The 19,877-nt window shown below is 43.0% G+C and overlaps 1 protein-coding gene across 3 annotated transcripts; it reads left to right on the forward strand.

The window, feature by feature from the left end:
• Nucleotides 1–6,150: 6,150 nt before the first annotated feature.
• LOC106611818 (eukaryotic peptide chain release factor subunit 1) lies at nucleotides 6,151–18,387 on the forward strand. Of its 3 annotated transcripts, none has more exons than XM_014212412.3 (11): nucleotides 6,151–6,299; nucleotides 6,636–6,747; nucleotides 13,684–13,859; nucleotides 14,022–14,161; nucleotides 14,290–14,428; nucleotides 14,546–14,736; nucleotides 14,916–15,045; nucleotides 15,285–15,458; nucleotides 17,138–17,202; nucleotides 17,349–17,496; nucleotides 17,681–18,387. In XM_014212412.3, exons 2-11 carry the CDS (start codon nucleotides 6,662–6,664, stop codon nucleotides 17,761–17,763), a joined length of 1,332 nt encoding a protein of 443 aa, XP_014067887.1. In that variant the 5' UTR covers nucleotides 6,151–6,299; nucleotides 6,636–6,661; the 3' UTR covers nucleotides 17,764–18,387. The 3 variants fall into 3 exon arrangements, with proteins under 3 accessions (XP_014067887.1, XP_014067888.1, XP_082812055.1); XM_014212413.2 differs by having other exon boundaries at nucleotides 6,176–6,295; XM_082955929.1 differs by having other exon boundaries at nucleotides 6,182–6,507.
• The last annotated feature ends 1,490 nt before the right edge of the window (nucleotides 18,388–19,877 follow it).

Below are 19,877 nucleotides of genomic sequence, written 5' to 3' on the forward strand. Positions count from 1 at the left end.
CACACACACACACACACACACACACACAGTTCTAGTATGACAGCTCCGCTAGTCCAAACAAACACATAAATGGCCATATTTGCTAAAGTCTTCTTTGTTAATTCTATATATTTTTTACTTTGTAAAGAGAAAAAAAATACTATGTGAAAGGGGTGTAATATATTGCCATGTGAAGGCACTGTGGCTTTGTCCAGTTGCATTTAACAGACTAAGGTGTGTAAATCAATTGTCCTTAATGTAGCTAGATTCATGTAGCTCTTTCCATAGAAGCATAGTGTAGTGAGTTCTTCAGTGTCTTATTTTTCCCCTTCTGGAGCTATAATGGAATGTTGATGTTATGGGCTGAAAATATCTTGATTTTATTGTAACAGTTCCACAATGTTTGTCTGAATAAATTTAAGTCTGTCCTGTCCCTACTCTGTGTGATGGTCTTATTTAAATGATGTCCATTTTTGCATGAACACACACACACACACACACACACATATTACACCTACTCTGTCACTCAGGCATACATGAGCTAAAATCCTTTTACAAGTTTCATCGAGGTTTGGGAGTTGTGTGTTATTGCATTTTACATTGCTTATCCTTCATCCAAATGGCAATGGACTATATTGATGTGTCCCAGTGACATCTGTCAAAAGTTAACTCCCCTCACCAGACATGCCTTTGTCTTCATCCAATATGCCATATTAAATCTATCGATTTGATAATGCCCTTTTGTACTCAATTTGATTCATGCAGCTGGAAGAAAATCCAAATCCAGTCTCTATCTCTTCTGCTCTCTCACTCCCTCTATCATTCTGAGTCTGTTATGGCTGTGTCATGGTGATTTAAAACTAGGTTAGGGCTGTGATCTGTGACTGGTGGTGTGGATTAATACAGCTATGGATAGAAACGGCGCATTAGGCACAGACCTAGGGTCAGCCTACCCTTCTCAAATCCATTTGGGGAAAACACACAATACTGACCTAAGATTAGTGTCTGAAAATCAAGTCGGCTGGGCCTGCCCGGTATCTTGTCACAAAAAAATGAATCTTTCCAAATGTGAGCCATTCCAAGACCAAGCCTTCAAATCCAGAACTGTAATATTGCTGCTCATACACAACCTATTCTCCCAGGAAAAAGGTTTCTCGAGAACTGATATACGGTACCATGGGCTGAATTGATGCAGATTGTTTGAAAGTGTGAAACACCACTTGTTTCCTACTATTTCCCCTGCAGACTCAAGCCAAACAAAGACACTGCAAAAGCCCCAGGGATAGTGTCAGGATGAACATAGGGTAATGTTTCTGCTTCCTCTCAGGGACAACAGGCATTATCAGGGAGAGGTGTTGACATAGCATCAATGTGTTGACAGAGCATGTTGACATTTGTCAAACCAGCCCCTCACTGGATTGTCATGTCCATTACTTGAGGGCTTGATTGTTCCTCCTAAATATGACTCATTATTCATTGCGCTCTCGTTTTACTCAAGCTTAATACTCAGAAATAACACATCTGCCGTTGCTGTATCAGGGACGTGCTTGGTTGGTGAAAGGTGAAGGTTAACGTAGCATAAATGGAAACGTGTCCATTATATATTTAACTTCAACCTGCAGCGTTAAGCAGTTTGGGCCTCTATATCACCACTAAGCACATCGAAAGGTTCTGTACAAGAGGGGCGAGACACTAACTCTCCAGGGCTCCCTCATAGATGAAATGTGATTGGCTTTTGCCCCATGTCACTCAGCTGTGGAGGCGGGAATTGTTTCCCTGGCTCCCAATTCCCTTTCGGTGTGACCCCTATGAGATCCATCGTTAAGATAGACTGCATGTCCCACCTTCTTTAAATAGAGGTTATTGGGTTTAATCCAGTGCATTAATAAACTCTTAATAGCTCTACACAGTGGATACGGAGAGGATCCTCGACCCCCTCTCGTCTCACCACCTCTCATTGCTATTTATGAAGCTCCAGCTCTATGTTCCTGATTAATCCACTTAATATTTAGGAGCAGATCAGGAAATGTCCTGTCTGCCTCCAAGGAAGATATAGAGAGGAAAGAGAGGGAGGGAGAGGCAGTGATGTGACGAGAATGTAGACTCGTCTTGGCACTTTCTTCCACAACCCAAGACACACAGCACAGCCCTGGCTGTGGGCGCCTCGTCTTGGCATTCCTTCCACACCCCAAAACACACAGCACAGCCCTGGCTGTGGGCGCCTCGTCTTGGCATTCCTTCCACACCCCAAAACACACAGAAAAGCCCTGGCTATGGGCGCCTCGTCTTGGCATTCCTTCCACACCCCAAAACACACAGAAAAGCCCTGGCTGTGGGCGCCTCGTCTTGGCATTCCTTCCACACCCCAAAACACACAGAAAAGCCCTGGCTATGGGCGCCTCGTCTTGGCATTCCTTCCACACCCCAAAACACACAGAAAAGCCCTGGCTATGGGCGCCTCGTCTTGGCATTCCTTCCACACCCCAAAACACACAGAAAAGCCCTGGCTATGGGCGCCTCGTCTTGGCATTCCTTCCACACCCCAAAACACACAGAAAAGCCCTGGCTATGGGCGCCTCGTCTTGGCATTCCTTCCACACCCCAAAACACACAGAAAAGCCCTGGCTGTGGGCGCCTCATCTTGGCACTTTCTTCCACACCACAAAACACAGAGCAGAAGCACACAAGATACCAGTGTCGTGTCTTTGGGGGTACCATTAAACGGAAGATATGTTTATCAATTAGCTCCCTGTAATTATTATCACGCGATTAAACTGATTAATCGTTTAATTGTAATTAACTAGGAGATCGGGGCACCAAGGAGAATATTCAGATTACAAAGCTATAATTTTCCTAATATAACTTTCCTGTACTATAATATTATATTCTATTATAGTATAGGCAGATTATCTTCTAGTTTAATTGGTGTATTTTACCTCTAGTCCAGTCTCATACCAAACGTCGTAAATTGTTGTATCTGCACGAACCCAGTCTTTACTAAAATCATCCATACATCAATTGTCTTAAAATCATTTATTTACTACACTAAGTAATTAACAGAAAAACATACAAACAGTCATTATCGTCACAAAGGATTGGTATCGGAATGTGCCCTACTGGCTAAACAGGCAGGTCGGCCTGTTGAACAATGGATTATAAAAGGTCGGCTGAGAAGTTACACAGGTTCATTAATATTAACAATTGACAATTGAAGGCTCACTCATTCGGGAACAATTGCAATCAATATATATTTACGCTCAGTGTGTCGTTCTGATTCTTGTTGGAGAGTAGTTCTGTTGGGGAGTTTTGTCCGCGTTCTCTCTCTCTCTCTCTCGGGTTAGAATGGATCTTTCAGAGCGACATTCATTAATGTCGTCATAGAATGGTGGTTTCGTTGGTCTTCGCGTTCGATGATATAATTTACTTAGCTGCAGACTAATAATTAATATCAAAGACTTGTTCTTATTCTGTCGGTCTCGATAGTCTAAAAGTTAACCACGTGGTATGGTTCACTTTCAGTAGAGGAATTAGATGGTAAAACCTATTGGCCATCGAGTGGAGGCCTGGTCTGGAGAAATGTAAATCAGGGAGTGTTTTATAGTGCCCATCGAACAGGCTGGTCAAATGACGCCTGGTCCTGTATGGGTCCCTGGGGGCGTGCCTATGACTGAGTTAGATTTGGTTACAGAAATACAATTCTATCACATTACATCAGTACATAGCATCTCAATGTCTTACAAAAGCTTTATCCTTATTAATACATTCCATACACCCATATGAGGCAAGTCTTAAACTGAGTCTATTATATAAACAGTTTTATGGTAATATGGCTATATTGTCTCTTCTGAGTATCACAAAATGGTACCAAGCGGATCAGTTCGTAGCTGGATTCTTCACCAATCTTCCATACCTTCTCCAGAACACAAAATGTCGCTTGGCTCTCCAATTCTATGAGTTGGAAGAATTTCCTGTGTCTCTCGATGGGCCATGTGGCCAGAGACTCTCCTGGAATTTTAGAGTTTTTACGACCCTTTACACACAGTGTGGATTGTGTGCAAAAGGGAGGGGTCAACTGTCCTCCCTGTACCAAAAGAGGCCAACGTCATGACACCAGATAGACTCCGCCACACACACACACACACACACACACACACACACACACACACACACACACACACACACACACACACACACACACACACACAGCAGCAGCTGCTTAAGAAGATGAGTCTTTAGCGGGGATGCTAGTTATTGAAGTGCTGATGATTATGATCCCCTGTCTGAATGTGTGGCAGACAGAGATACAGTGAGACACAAAACAGCATGCGGAAAAACTGCTGCTTAATTCCCTCTGAGGTGTCAATGGTTTTCCCTGGCTTTCTGAAAGCTGCGTCTTTACACTCCCAACTGGACATGACGTTGTCAGAGGGAGAATAAATGAGCCAAGCATTAATGGGTCTTTTATATAACACCAGAGATTAGGAATCACAGTCATTTTATCAAGTTTTATTTGCATGGCTCCATTTACGCAGTTATTGATGTTTAGAAAGAGGCGGCCCCAGGCTTAATAAACCCCGTGCTGATGCAAATGAGAATGAAGCACTAGCTGATTTAATCATTTGACACATTCAGTCATCAGGGGTCTGAACTCCACCAGTCAATGGTCAATTCTGAGTCAGAGTCATCAATATAGTTCCCCCTCAGCACTTATCCAAGGTCAGTTTTGTGTTTGTCCTGCTTTAGGTCAGGATTAGGCCAGTGCCCTGTCACTGCTACCTCTGTCTGCTCCAATGATTGTACTGTATATGTCAGCTCCTACAGTCTCCTGGTAGGGACTAAACGGAATGTGACATGAGGGACAGAGAGCAGGTGTGGGGTGGGGTACATAGTGATATGTGCGTGTGTCTTTGTGTCTCACCTCATCCAACCCAAAGCGCCACCCATCCCCTCCGCCTTTGTTCAGTTTGTGATAAGCACAGGGATGCCCTTGAACACCTCAACATCCCTCCCTCCCCCCTCTATCCCCTCCGTCCCTCTACCTCCCTCGCTCCATCCCTCGATCCATCCTCTCCCTCCCTCCCTCCCTCCCTCTAGCAGATGGTCACAGATGGAAAGTGGAGCAGAGCGGACCTGATGGCATCTGTGCCGAGTCGCTCTCGCCATAACCCTCCCACACACACACATGGTCAGCCAACCTCTCTCATATGGTTGTCTCTACCTTAGGGGGTCATCAGAAATCATTGGAGGTCATTGTAGGTTGCAGTTTCTTCTGGATCTACTACTGTACACAAAGACAGAACATGAGTTTCTCTCCTTGACTCCCCTTTACCTGTCTGAAGTAACAGAATGATATCACTCTGACCCTGTCTGCAGAAAATCTGTTGAGTTGGGGAAAATGTAACTTGTCTGACCAGAACACTGAACACTAGGACGGATCCGTTTCCAGGCGACAGATTACAGCTCTGATGGCAGAGAGAGGGTGATAAATGGGTGTTTATATTGTACTGGAGGAAGACTGCCTCGCAAACTGCTGTATCATTTACTGTCTGTAATATGGGTATCAGTGCAGAGGGGAAATTAGAATGGAATCTGAGATGTATGGAGGGGGCGAGCAGGAGGGGTTGTGCACGCACACACACACACACACACACACACACACACACACACACACACACAGGGGTACTGGTGTAGGACCATAAAGGTGCTTTCTTTAGTGAATCAATGCTGTCATCTAGTGGTGCAACACTGGGCTTTACTTTGGAAGAAATACTGTAGATTTTGTTCTAAATTGCCAATAGAAATAGTTTTTTTTATGCAATTGGAAAGTATCTATACTCAATAGTATATAGAGGAAATTAGAGGCTCCATAACTGACAAAATCCATTAATCCACTGACCAAACTTTGGTAATGCGATATTATGGCTGATGGATATTTTCATTTCATGACATTGCTTAGCTAGCAAATGTTTTTTCTCTATTCTAGTCACTACAGAAGTTCAAGTGAACTTCAAGTTGTGATCCATCGTAAAATAAAATGTTGACTACAAATCCCATGTGAAACTTTTGATATGTCCCCGCCCATTTTTGTATAATAGTTCATCACTCCAATCATCGTGCAGATATCCATGATCAACATGGAGTTTTGACCAACCAACAAAGTAACTCACCGTTTCAACGTGGTTTCCAGGAAGTGAGAATAACCGAAATCACATCATCTCACCACGCGAAGCTTGTGGAGAGGAGCCGTCATTTCACTGACGACCGATTCAGCTAGCGTGGTAGCCGTAGCGTAGAGACCGGAGCGGCGTTGCCCGAGGCAGGTACGGTGTCGTCGATTGTGTTTGTACATGCAAGGTGTCTGATGGAACGGGTTGACAGTTGAATATTTTAATTGTTTCTTGATGAAGTGAGGCGAAGCTAGGTCTGGTTGCGACGTTATATAACGAATAGGTTGGGAAGAGTGTATAGGCCTAATTTTTCCGCCACTTTGCTGACACCGCAAGCGGGGGTATAGTCTTCTTCCTCCCGGTAGGTCAACCACTGATGATCCAGGTCCCTCTCGGACACCCACCTCTAGCTCCGAGAGGTGCACAACTGTCACCCTGGCAACCTAAAATCCGATGTAACGTTAGCCAGCTAACGTTCTTCTCTTTCAGGTGCTGACGCGATTACAGCAGGAAAGATGGCGGATGACCCTAACGCGGCAGACAGGAACGTGGAGATATGGAAAATCAAGAAACTGATTAAAAGTTTGGAAGCTGCCCGTGGGTAAGTGGTTGAATACGGTGTGTGCCTTGGGTGTCGATATGCCGATGTGAATGGACCATGTGATAACAGCTGGATAAGTGAGGCCGAATTTGGGAGTGGTAGCTTAGCTATGGTAGCTGGGTAGCTTGCTAACACAGCCAACATTGTAATTAACTTTAGTTCCCACCAGTATTCGATGTTCATCGTATGCTTATTATGTTGATTGCCGTGTTATTTGTAGCTAGCTCGGTTGTTTGTGTGTTGATGTCCGGCTTAACTAACGTTAGCGACATGTCAACTAACTGTTACCTAGCTGAAAACGCCGGCTTCCGTGGATGGGGTCTTAAAAACAGCGTGTTGGTGTGGTTATCACATTTATGTGTTCTCATACTAACCGCACTATTTGTGACGTAAATTGAGTATATAGTATGCCGATTGGCCCATAGTATGGATATACAGTTGAAGTCGGAAGTTTACATACACTTATGTTGGAGTCAATTAAAAGTAGTTTTTCAACCACTCCACAAATTTCTTGTTAACAACTATAGCTTTGGCAAGTCGGTTAGGACATCTACTTTGTGCATGACACATGTCATTTTTCCAACAATTGTTTACAGACAGATTATTTCACTTATAATTCACTGTATCACAGTTCCAGTGGGTCAGAAGTTTACATACACTGAGTTGACTGTGCCTTTAAACAGCTTGGAAAATTCCAGAAAATTATGTCATGACTTTAGAAGCTTCTGATAAATTATGTAAATTAGCCTGAGTCAATTGGAGGTGTACCTGTGGATGTATTTCAAGGCCTACCTTCAAACTCAGTGCCTCTTTGCTTGACATCATGGGGAAAAGAATCAGCCAAGACCTCAGGGGAAAAGAAAAAAAAATGTAGACCTCCACAAGTCTGGTTCATCCTTGGGAGCAGTTTCCAAATGCCTGAAGGTACCACGTTCATCTGTACAAACAATAGTACGCATGTATAAACACCATGGGACCACGCTGCCGTCATACCACTCAGGAAGGAGACGTGTTCTGTCTCCTAGAGATTAACGTACTTTGGTGAGAAGTGCAAATCAATCCCAGAACAACAGCAAAGGACCTTGTGAAGATGCTGGAGGAAACGGGTACAAAAGTATCTATATCCACAGTAAAACGAGTCCTATATCGACATAACCTGAAAGGCCGCTCGGCAAGGAAAAAGCCATTGCTCCAAAACTGCCATAAAAAGCCAGACTACGGTTTGCAACTGCACATGGGGACAAATATCGTACCTTTTGGAGAAATTCCTCTGGTCTGATGAAACAAAAATAGAACTGTTTGGCCATAATGACCATCGTTATGTTTGGAAGAAAAAGGGGGCGGCTTGCAAGCTGAAGAACACCATCCCTACTGTGAAGCACGGGGGTGGCAGCATCATGTTGTGGGGGTGCTTTGCTGCATTAGGGACTGGTGCACTTAACAAAATAGATGGCATCATGTGGAAGGACAATTATGTGGATATATTGAAGCAACATCTCACGACATCAGTCAGGAAGTTGAAGCTTGGTCGCAAATGGGTCTTCCAAATAGACAATGACCCCAAGCATACTTCCAAAGTTGTGGCTTGTGGACAACAAAGTCAAGGTATTGGAGTGGCCATCACAAAGCCCTGACCTAAATCCTATAGAAAATGTGTGGGCAGAACTGAAAAAGCGTGTGCGAGCAAGGAGGCCTACAAACCTGACTCAGTTACATCAGCTCTGTCAGGAGGAATGGGCAAAAATTCACCCAACTTATTGTGGGAAGCTTGTGGAAGGCTAGCCGAAACAATTTACCCAAGTTTAACAATGTAAAGGCAATGCTACCAAATAGTAATTGAGTGTATGTGAACTTCTGACCCACTGGGAATGTGATGAAAGAAATAAAAGCTGAAATAAATCATTCTCTTTACTATTATTCTGACATTTCACATTCTTAAAATAAAGTGGTTATCCTAACTGACCTAAGACGGAATTCTTACTTGGATTAAATGTCAGGATTTGTGAAAACTGAGTTTAGATATATTTGGTTAAGGTGTATGTAAACATCCGACTTCAACTGTAGTTAGTATGCCAAAAGTTCCTGGATGTCGTACTACATTTGCCAAAATACGAAGTATACAACATCCTGCTTGCAGCTGGTTTTGTATGTGTATGTATGTATATATGTGTATGTATATATGTGTATGTATGTATGTATGTGTATATATATGTATATATATGTATGTATGTATGTGTGTCATGCCTCATTGGAACGGTTTTATTGATAATAATTATTTTGGGGATATAGTTTGGATGTTGCCACACACATACCTACTTGTTAATAAAATTAAGGAAGTTTCCTTTTAAAATTATTCATAAATATTATCCTGCCAACCACTAAATTATGAAGTTTAAGAAAACAAACTCAAATTGTACCTTTTGTAATGACCACCCAGAAACAGTGTTGCATCTTTTTTGGCATTGTATTCATGTAAGGAAACTGCGGCAAGACATCAGTAGATTTATAATTTAACACATTTATGGCGATTTTACACTATTGTGGAGAGATGTACTGCTTGGATTCTTTACCTATGATAGGAATAAGTTAAAATTGTTTCATGTAATTCATCTCATTATTCTTTTGGCCAAATTTCATATTTACAAACAAAACACCACATTTTCTTACCTTACAAAAAGGAAATGTAACTATATTTTTAAAGACAATTAAATACTCTACTAACGAGAAAGCTGTTAGAATTATAAGTGTATGTATGTCCCTTAAGGTCCTTGTGTAATGTGATATTGTACCCCCTAGCCCAATTGTCCTTTGTATATTATTTATATATACTTGTGTTCCCACATGTACTTCCTGTATTGATTTGTTGTTAATAAAAATATAACCGGTGCACACTATTTTCGTGCTTTTTAGGTCCCATTATGCATTTCTTCAGAAAATAGGCGTGGCTTCACATCATTGTCAGATGTGAAGAAAATGGTGGAAATATGAGGTTTAAGTCCAACGATAGCGAAAACAAATTCAGTGCTTTAACTAATTATGGCAAATGTTGAGCAATGTAATAAATTACTTCTCAAATAAGTTACCTTACATGTCATGTTGGCTGACAATTTCTAAGCTACGCTATCCTGGTCTAGGGGACTGCATCTCAGTGCTAGAGGCGTCACTACAGACACCCTGGTTCGAATCCAGGCTGTCCAATAGGGTGGCGCACAATTGGCCCAGCGTTGTCCGGGTTTGGCCGGTGTAGGCCGTCATTGTAAATAAGAATTGTTCTTAACTGACTTGCCTAGTTAAATAAACACATTTAAATTCCTTATGAAACATATGGTTACAACCATGTTAGCTAGCTACCTAAAGTTAGTTGGCTACTAATACATCGACCTTGCCAGTATATCAATAAAATGCCGTCTAACTATCCAACGTTTATTGACTTGATTATTCTCGTCATTCTTAGTTTAGCTAAGTGGTATAGTCGTGTGTTCCCAATGGACATTCAGGTGCGTTCGTAAGTTCGCTGTGGCTATCTACTCCGATTTCAGAGCACTCTCGTCTGAGTGTACCGGTGCCAGAGCGCAGAATAAATGATGCATTTACGAACACTCAACACCAGTTGAATATGGCCGGTGTCAGTAAACGTCGGCAAAAAAGTGTAATTAACTTGTTGCCAGCAGCACTGTTGCAGTCACCAACGCTCTGGATAACATAAAAACAGCCTAACCAGCTCTGCTAGGGCAAGTAAAATGGTCAGATTGAGGTGTTCTCTCATTTGTGTCTGGAAGTAGCAAGTTAGCTTGACTGCCGTTTTTAAGGTCAGAACGCTTCGATCAACCCTACTCCTTGGCCATAGCGTCCAGTGACGTTGCCTGGCAGTGTGCGTGCGCTCCGAGAGCGAAACACTCTGAATTTACAAACTGAATACATTCTGAATTTACGAATGCTCGGAGCGCACTCTGGCACTCCAGATTTGAATTTAAAATGTCTAGTTTAGTAATTTGTTATGCTAACAAGCTAGAAAGCGGTTGCAATAGCAAGCAGCATCGACTTCCAGTAGACAGGCGAAGCGCTAGTACGCTCAACTGAAAGGATACCATTCGTTTACAGTATACTAAAATGAACTGATACTGTATACTACATACTTAATGAGTGTATATACTATGTTAGTATGGGTATTCGATAGAGGTCGACCGATTATGATTTTCCGATACCGCTAATTGGATGACCCAAAAAAAAGGCCGATACCGATTAATCGGCCGAATTTTTATTTTTTTATAAAAAAATTTTTGGTAATAATGACAATTACAACAATACTGAATGAACACTCATTTTAACTTAATATAATACATCAATAAAATCAATTTAGCCTCAAATAAATAATGAAACATGTTCAATTTGGTTCAAATAATGCAAAAACAAATTGTTGGAGAAGAAAGTAAAAGTGCAATCTATGTGCCAGGTAAAAAAAAAGCTAACTTTAAGTTCCTTGCTCAGAACATGAGAACATATGAAAGCTGGTGGTTCCTTTGAACATGAGTATTCAATATTCCCAGGTAAGAAGTTTTAGGTTGTAGTTATTATAGCAATTATAGGACTATTTCTCTCTATACAATTTGTATTTCATATACCTTTGACTATTGGATGTTCTTATAGGCACTTTAGTATTACCAGTGTAACAGTATAGCTTCCGTCCCTCTCCTCGCTCCTACCTGGGCTCGAACCAGGAACACATCGACAACAGCCACCCTCAAAGCAGCGTTACCCATGTAGAGCAAGGGGAACAGCTACTCCAAGTCTCAGAGCGAGTGACGTTTGAAACGCTATTAGCGCACACCCGGCTAACTAGCTAGCCGTTTCACATCGGTTACACCAGCCTAATCTTGGGAGTTGACAGGCTTAAAGTCATAAACAGCGCAATGCATTGCGAAGGGCTGCTGGCAAACGCACGAAAGTGCTGTTTGAATGAACGCTTACGAGCCTGCTGCTGCCTACCATCGCTCAGTCAGACTGCTCTATCAAATCATAATTATAACATAATAACACACACATACGCGCCTTAGGTCATTAATATGGTTGAATCCGGAAACTAGCATCTCAAAAAACAAAACGTTTTTCCTGTCAGTGAAATATGGAACCGTGAAATATTTTATCTAACGGGTGGCATCCCTAAGTCTAAATATTCCTGTTACATTGCACAACCTTCAATGTTATGTCATAATTACATAAAATTCTGGCAAATTAGTTCGCAACGAGCCAGGCGGCCCAAACTGTTGCATATACCCTGACTGCGTGCAATGAACGCAAAATGACACAATTTCACCTGGTTAATATTGCCTGCTAACCTGGATTTCTTTTAGCTAAATATGCAGGTTTAAAAAATATATACTTCTGTGTATTGATTTTAAGAAAGGCATTGATGTTTATGGTTAGGTACAGTCGTGCAACGATTGTGCTTTGTTTTGCAAATGCACTTTTGTTAAATCATCCCACTTTTGGCGAAGTCGGCTGTCTTTGTTAGGAAGAAATAGTCTTCACAGTTCGCAACAAGCCAGGCGGCCCAAACTGCTGCATATACCCTGACTCTGTTTGCAAGAGAAGTGACACACTTTCCCTAGTTAAAATAACTGTCATGTTAGCAGGCAATATTAACTAAATATGCAGGTTTAAAAATATATACTTCTGTATTGATTTTAAGAAAGGCGTTGATGTTTATGGTTAGATGCTAAGCGATTATATGCAACGCAGGACAGGCTAGATAAACTAGTAATATCATCAACCATGTGTAGTTAACTAGTGATTTATGATTGATTGATTGTTTTTTATAAGATAAGTTTTAATGCTAGCTAGAAACTTACCTTAGCTTCTTACTGCGTTCGCGTAACAGGCAGGCTCCTCGTGGAGTGAAATGTAAAGCAGGTGGTTAGAGCGTTGGACTAGTTAACCGTAAGGTTGCAAGATTGAATCCCTGAGCTGACAAGGTAAAAATCTGTCGTTCTGCCCCTGAACAAGGCAGTTAACCCACCGTTCCTAGGCCGTCATTGAAAATAAGAATGTGTTCTTAACTGACTAGCCTAATAAAATAAAGGTTAAAAAAAATAATAATCTGTGAAATCGGCGTCCAAAAATACAGATTTCCGATTGTTGTGAAATCGGCCCTAATTAATCAGCCATTCTGATTAATCGGTCGACCTCTAGTATTCGAACACAGCTATAGACTCCGGTATGTTCTCATATGCTGCGATAGACTTAGCAGTTAGTGGCGATGTTGGCTTGCTGTCAAGATATGGCATTGAGCATGTCTTCTACTTGGAAGTGGAAAGCATAGAATCTATACTCGATGAGTAGAAAGCAGCAATCCAATTGCCGTGTCCTATTCATCCTTTGGTGATAATGTGTAACGTTAGTTAGAGGTCATCCATATTCATTTTGATAAGGAGTTGACAAAGCTAGCTCCGTGGCTTCCTCGAGCTGTGACTAGGCATAAGGGACTGCGTTGTTCCTGAAGTATTCTTGTTGTCCACTGACACAGAATCGATTGTCCCCTGCTAATTTTACATACATGCACGGTTGACCACTTCACCTATATTCACAAGCCAGCTAGCTACCCGTCTGTATGCAGCATGTATAGTGGTGTCAAGGACAGAGCTTGTATGGAAACTGTGTGCCCCCCTTCCTCACTTTTCAGACAGTGGAAACTGGGAGGGTAATGTTTGGTTGCCAGTGGTGTCAGACTGTGTCAATGTTGAAGGGTGCCAGTGTCACACAAAGGTAGATATGGGTCAGGTAAAATTAGAGAATCAACGGAGGGGGGCTGATGGGTGGGAGATTTGTTTTGATTGTGGAAGCGTATTTCTTTCAGAGATTGAGATATGACTAAGACCGTTATGTACACAACTGAATGTGTGTGTTTAGGTTGTCTAACCACCTGTCCCCTCTCCTCAGTAATGGAACCAGTATGATCTCGCTGATCATCCCCCCTAAGGACCAGATCTCCAGAGTGGCCAAGATGTTGGCAGATGAGTTTGGCACGGCCTCCAACATCAAGAGCAGAGTCAACAGGCTCTCTGTGCTCGGGGCCATCACCTCTGTACAGCAGAGACTAAAGCTATACAACAAGGGTGAGTGACTGACTGCATTGTTGTGTGATGTTGAAGCCTTGACCTCCTCATAGCAGACTCCAAAGCTACAGCAAGGATCAGTCTGTTCTTTGTTGTGTGTATTTACTATGGGTCACTGGGTCTTGCCTGTGTTGACTGATAAGCCCTGTATCTCTCCTGCAGTGCCGCCTAATGGCCTGGTGGTGTACTGTGGAACCATCGTGACAGACGAGGGCAAAGAGAAGAAGGTCAACATTGACTTTGAGCCTTTTAAACCCATCAACACCTCCCTGTACCTCTGTGACAACAAGTTCCACACTGAGGTAGGAGCTCAACTCATGTCTGTCTCCTGTATGTGTGTGAATGCGTGTTGTCTAATTCTCTTGCGGCAATTGTAATGGAAATGCCCTCTGTCTTTCTCTCTCCTTCTCTTCTCTCTCCCTCTCTCCAGGCGTTGACAGCCCTGCTGTCTGATGACAGTAAGTTTGGCTTCATAGTGATAGATGGAAGTGGGGCTCTATTCGGGACGCTCCAGGGGAACACTAGAGAGGTCCTGCACAAGTTCACCGTGGACTTGCCCAAGAAACATGGTACGCTTCGTTCATCTCTCACACACACACACACGCGCAGAGATAAGAACAAGAACATTAGAGATGTAATCCCCCACCAATACCCTTTAGTTAATACAATTTCTCTCTCTCTCTCAGGCAGAGGAGGTCAGTCTGCTTTGCGCTTTGCCCGTCTGAGGATGGAGAAGAGACACAACTATGTGAGGAAGGTGGCTGAGACAGCTGTCCAGCTCTATGTGGCCAACGACAAGGTCAACGTGGCCGGAATGGTCCTAGCAGGGTCTGCCGACTTCAAGACTGAGCTCAGCCAGTCCGACATGTTCGACCCTGTAAGTGTGTCTGTGTGTTTTTAGATAATCCATGGTTTATGCTGCATTAATCCATACTGTGATCAGTTCATTCTTTGTCAGGTTGATGCTTTTGGTGCAATTCCTCTGATTTTCTGATTTTGAGTGAATCAAGCATTTCACGGCCCACTGACCCCTGGTGTGTGCGTGTGTGTGTGCAGAGGTTACAGGCGAAGATTCTGAAGCTGGTGGACATCTCGTACGGAGGGGAGAACGGTTTCAACCAGGCCATCGAGCTGTCGGCAGAGGTCCTCTCTAACGTCAAGTTCATCCAGGAAAAGAAGCTCATAGGTCTGTTTGTGGCACGTTGAGGTTAGATTTTGGGTTATCCCAGCGAATGTGTGTCTGTGTTAGGTGTTTTTGTTAGGGTTAGTGCAGATTGTTTCCTTGTGAATGGTAATGATAATTAGTGTGATGATGATTGCTTCCCATTCTCCATCCCCATCACTAAATGTTTATTTTTTCTATCCTTTATTCCTCTCTTCCCCTCCATTCTTGCTCTCTCTCTCCTACTCGCTCACTCTCTGCAGGCCGGTACTTTGATGAGATCAGTCAGGACACGGGGAAGTACTGTTTTGGGGTGGAGGACACACTCAAAGCCCTGGAGATGGGGGCTGTGGAGATCCTCATCGTTTATGAGAACCTAGACACCATGCGCTATATTCTTCGCCTGCACGGGGCCGAGAGCGTCGGAACAGAAAACGGTACACACACGCACTCCCCATGTGCAGTACAGTCGTGGCCAAAGGTTTTGAGAATGACACAAATATTAATTTCCACAAAGTTTGCTGCTTCAGTGTCTTTAGATATTTTTGTCAGATGTTACTATGGAATACTGAAGTATAATTACAAACATTTCATAAGTGTCAAAGGCTTTTATTGACAATTACATGAAGTTGATGCAAAGAGTCAATATTTGCAGTGTTGACCCTTCTTTTTCAAGACCTCTGCAATCCGCCCTGGCATGCTGTCAATTAACTTCTGGGCCACATCCTGACTGATAATCAATGCTTGGAGTTTGTCAGAATTTGTGGGGTTTTGTTTGTCCACCTGCCTCTTGAGGATTGACCATAAGTTCTCAATGGGATTAAGGTCTGGGGAGTTTCCTGGCCACGGACCCAAAATATCGATGTTTTGTTCCCCGAGCCACTTAGTTATCACTTTTGCCTTATGGCAAGGTGCTCCATCATGCTGGAAAAGGCATTGTTTGTCACCAAACTGTTCCTGGATGGTTGGGAGAAGTTGCTCTCGGAGGATGTGTTGGTACCATTCTTTATTCATGGCTATGTTCTTAGGCAAAATTGTGAATGAGCCCACTCCCTTGGCTGAGAAACAACCCCACACATGAATGGTCTCAGGATGCTTTACTGTTGGCATGACACAGGACTGATGGTAGCGCTCACCTTGTCTTCTCCGGACAAGCTTTTTTTCCCCCGTATGCCCCAAACAATCGGAAAGGGGATTCATCAGAGAAAATGACTTTACCCCAGTCCTCAGCAGTCCAATCCCTGTACCTTTTGCAGAATATCAGTCTGTCCCAGATGTTTTTCCTGGAGAGAAGTGGCTTCTTTGCTGCCCTTCATGACACCAGGCCATCCTCCAAAAGTCTTTGCCTCACTGTGCGTGCAGATGCACTCACACCTGCCTGCTGCCATTCCTGAGCAAGCTCTGTACTGGTGGTGCCCCGATCCCGCAGCTGAATCAACTTTAGGAGACGGTCCTGGTGCTTGCTGGACTTTCTTGGGTGCCCTGAAGCCTTCTTCACAACAATTGAACCGCTCTCCTTGACGTTCTTGATGATCTGATAAATGGTTGATGTAGGTGCAATCTTACTGGCAGCAATATCCTTGCCTGTGAAGCCCTTTTTGTGCAAAGCAATGATGACGGCACGTGTTTCCTTGCAGGTAACCATGATTGACAGAGGAAGAACAATGATTCCAAGCGCCACCCTCCTTTTTGAAGCTTCCAGTCTGCTCTTCAAACTCAATCAGCATAACAGAGTGATTTCCAGCCTTGTCCTCGTCAACACTCACACCTGTGTTAATGAGAGAATCACTGACATGATGTCAGCTAGTCATTTTGTGGCAGGGCTGAAATGCAGTGGAAATGTTTTTGGGGTGATTCAGTTCATTTGCATGGCATAGAGGGACTTTGTAATTAATTGCAATTTATCTGATCACTCTTCATAACATTCTGGAGTATATGCAAATTGCCATCATACAAACTGAGGCAGCAGACTTTGAAAATTAATATTTGTGTCATTCTTAACTTTTGGCCACGACTGTATATCCTCTGGCACCATGAAGTAGAACAACTGAGAAGAGAACGCTACACAAACACTTAAGTTTCTCCTTCCCCGTCTACATCGTTCTTTGTGTTTCAGATGAGAAGACTCTTTATTTAACACCAGAGCAGGAGAAAGACAAGTCACACTTCACAGACAAGGAGGTAAACCCTGTCCTCTATCTCTTGTTCTCACACCTACACGCAGGTACACACAACACTTTCTGTCCCTGAACCCATTCGGATGGTTGAATTTGGTGTTAACTTGTTTACATTTCTTTGCCCTCTCAAACCTGTGTGTGCGTGTTCAGACTGGGCAGGACCACGAGCTGATTGAGAGCATGCCTCTGCTGGAGTGGTTCGCCAACAACTACAAGAAGTTTGGAGCCACGCTGGAGATCGTCACAGACAAGAGTCAGGAAGGGTCTCAGTTTGTCAAGGGCTTCGGCGGCATCGGGGGTGAGTCCACACCAACCAGTTGTTGGTTTATAGAATTATAACATGGTGTCCTTTTGTTATGGTCATGTTGTGGCGGTAGTTCACAGCATGAGGTCAACTTCATGAACCTAATATTAGTAATGACTGTTCAGTCCCGCAACAGTCTTTATCCAGGTAATTGACTCTTTCTTATTCTCTCTTTCAGGATGCTTGCGGTACAGGGTGGATTTCCAGGCCATAGATTACCAGGCGGAGGACGATGAGTTTTTCGATTTAGATGACTACTAGGTAGTCGGACTGAATAGGGGAGAAAGAAAGATAAAAGGTGAAGAATGACGAAATAAGGATAGAAATATGCCACCTTCTTCTTTTTGTCAGCAAGTGAAAAGAGCCGTACTGACCATGTAGACAGACATGCATTCAATTTCAAACACGCACACATGTACCCATACATATACACTTCTAATAACGCTCACACACGCTGAAGAGGAGTGAGATTTTCTTTCAATCCAGAGTGGGACAAAACCCTTCCTGAGTGAATCCCTGCCTTAGAGTGCTGGTTCCTTCCCCTGGTTGGATTGGACTTGACTCAAATCGTTTTAGTTTGTTTATTTTTCTCCCCTCCATTTTGAATGGACACAACAGCAAGTTCCCAGCAATCCTCGCTCGCAGCATCCCCCCCCCGGTCCGATGAAGACTTTGGACTCCATCCTCGAGTATAGAACATCTATTTTCCTTTCTTTCCCTCATCGTGTCCTTGCCCTTCCTCCTCCTATCCCCCCCTTAATGCTTTTTATATATATATATTTAGGCTTTTTATTTTTTACTGGTAATTGCTGCTGTTGTATTTTATTTTTTACCTGGGTTTCTGTAGAGAAAGGGGGAGTATTAAATTTGAACTGCTGAAAACCATTGCTACCTCCTCATCCACTGTGGTCTCAATCATGTGGAGTGTGTCGTTCCCAGAGGAACTGGCTCTACCGTTTCCCCTGCTAATGAAAATGTTTATTTCACCCATGAGCATCAGAGTGGCTGTAGAACGTGTGAATTGTTTATATGCCATCTTGTGCATGTATTTTATACTGAACAAAAATATAAATGCAACAATTTAAGATTTTTACTAAGCTACAGTTCATATAAGGAAATTGAAATAAATTCATTAGGCCCTAATCTATGGATTTTACATGACTGGGAATAGAGATGCCCTCGGTTAGACCGCTGGTCAGGTTTTTGAAGTCTCGATCAACAGTGGTCAAAAAGGTAAGGAGAAAATGGAATTCAGGAGATGAACACCATCACCCATTCTACACGTTTTATTCATCACATATGTAAGAATACATTTGTCCAGACATTGCTCAAGTTGGCCTTTACATCCCTGTTCGAAGAGATACACGCCTAGATTGATGTCATTTTAGCCATTATATCCACTGTCTTTTCAAATGATCTGCTGCTTGTTTACTAGTGTTTAGAAGTACTGCAGAATATGAACAATGAATATGCTTCCACAATCAACATAAATCTTCCACCCATCAGCCCCCCTCATATCATTCTCTAATATTACCTGACCCAACAGAAATGTATATTTTTAGTTGGCAGTCCTAGTGCCTGGAAGGCAAAGTGTTCATCATACTCCTTGTAAGATGCAAGTAATCGCTGAGCCTGATAGAAAGGATATTTAATATCGTTACAATATGTTAACATCTTCAACCATTTTTCCTTCTGTTTGGGGAGTCACTGGAGGTGCGTTCAGTTCATTTGAACGTTTGCTACGTGGCCGAACGGTTTGTACTGAACGACACGTGTCCGCAAAACGTTGAACAGACTTTGAGGCACGTTTGCTCTGGTTTGGTAGGTGTGGTGGGCGTTTTTTGTGAGTTTCAATTAATCCCGCCTGGTCGCCAGTGTATGCGTATTTTGTAGCCGCTGAAAATGGAATCGATTCGATTTGGAACCGGGCTGGCTCCCGGGCATGATCTATGTGCCCTGTTCAAAGCCTACGGCGAAGTCTGCTCAAAACAAAAGTGACGTAATTAAGCACATGTAGTAATGACTAAGATTCTGTGTTTCCCATGCAAAAGGGTTAATGCTTCCTTGACAAAATGATCGAGCGGTGCAGATTACTGTTCGATTTGAGAATGGTGCGCCTCCCTCCCCGCTTTCGCCCGGTGACGTGACTGGGCAGGTGCTCGGCGGCTCAGCATAATCGAATCTTGCCATTATACCTCAGCGATGGCTTGGTGTGGTTTGAAGCAATGAGTGCCGTATTTAAAGGGAAGTGTCCATGCTGATAGCGTTCCCCAATCCACAACCAACCAATCCCCGTTTTTCAACTGGTTGTTCAGTACAGCACCGTTTCTGTTCAATTGAACGTCAAAACGCACTGAACGCAGCCCGGGAAAAGC

Source organism: Salmo salar, chromosome 09 (assembly GCF_965601325.2).
Source record: "Salmo salar chromosome 09, fSalSal1, whole genome shotgun sequence".
Classification (NCBI taxonomy): Eukaryota; Metazoa; Chordata; class Actinopteri; order Salmoniformes; family Salmonidae; genus Salmo; species Salmo salar.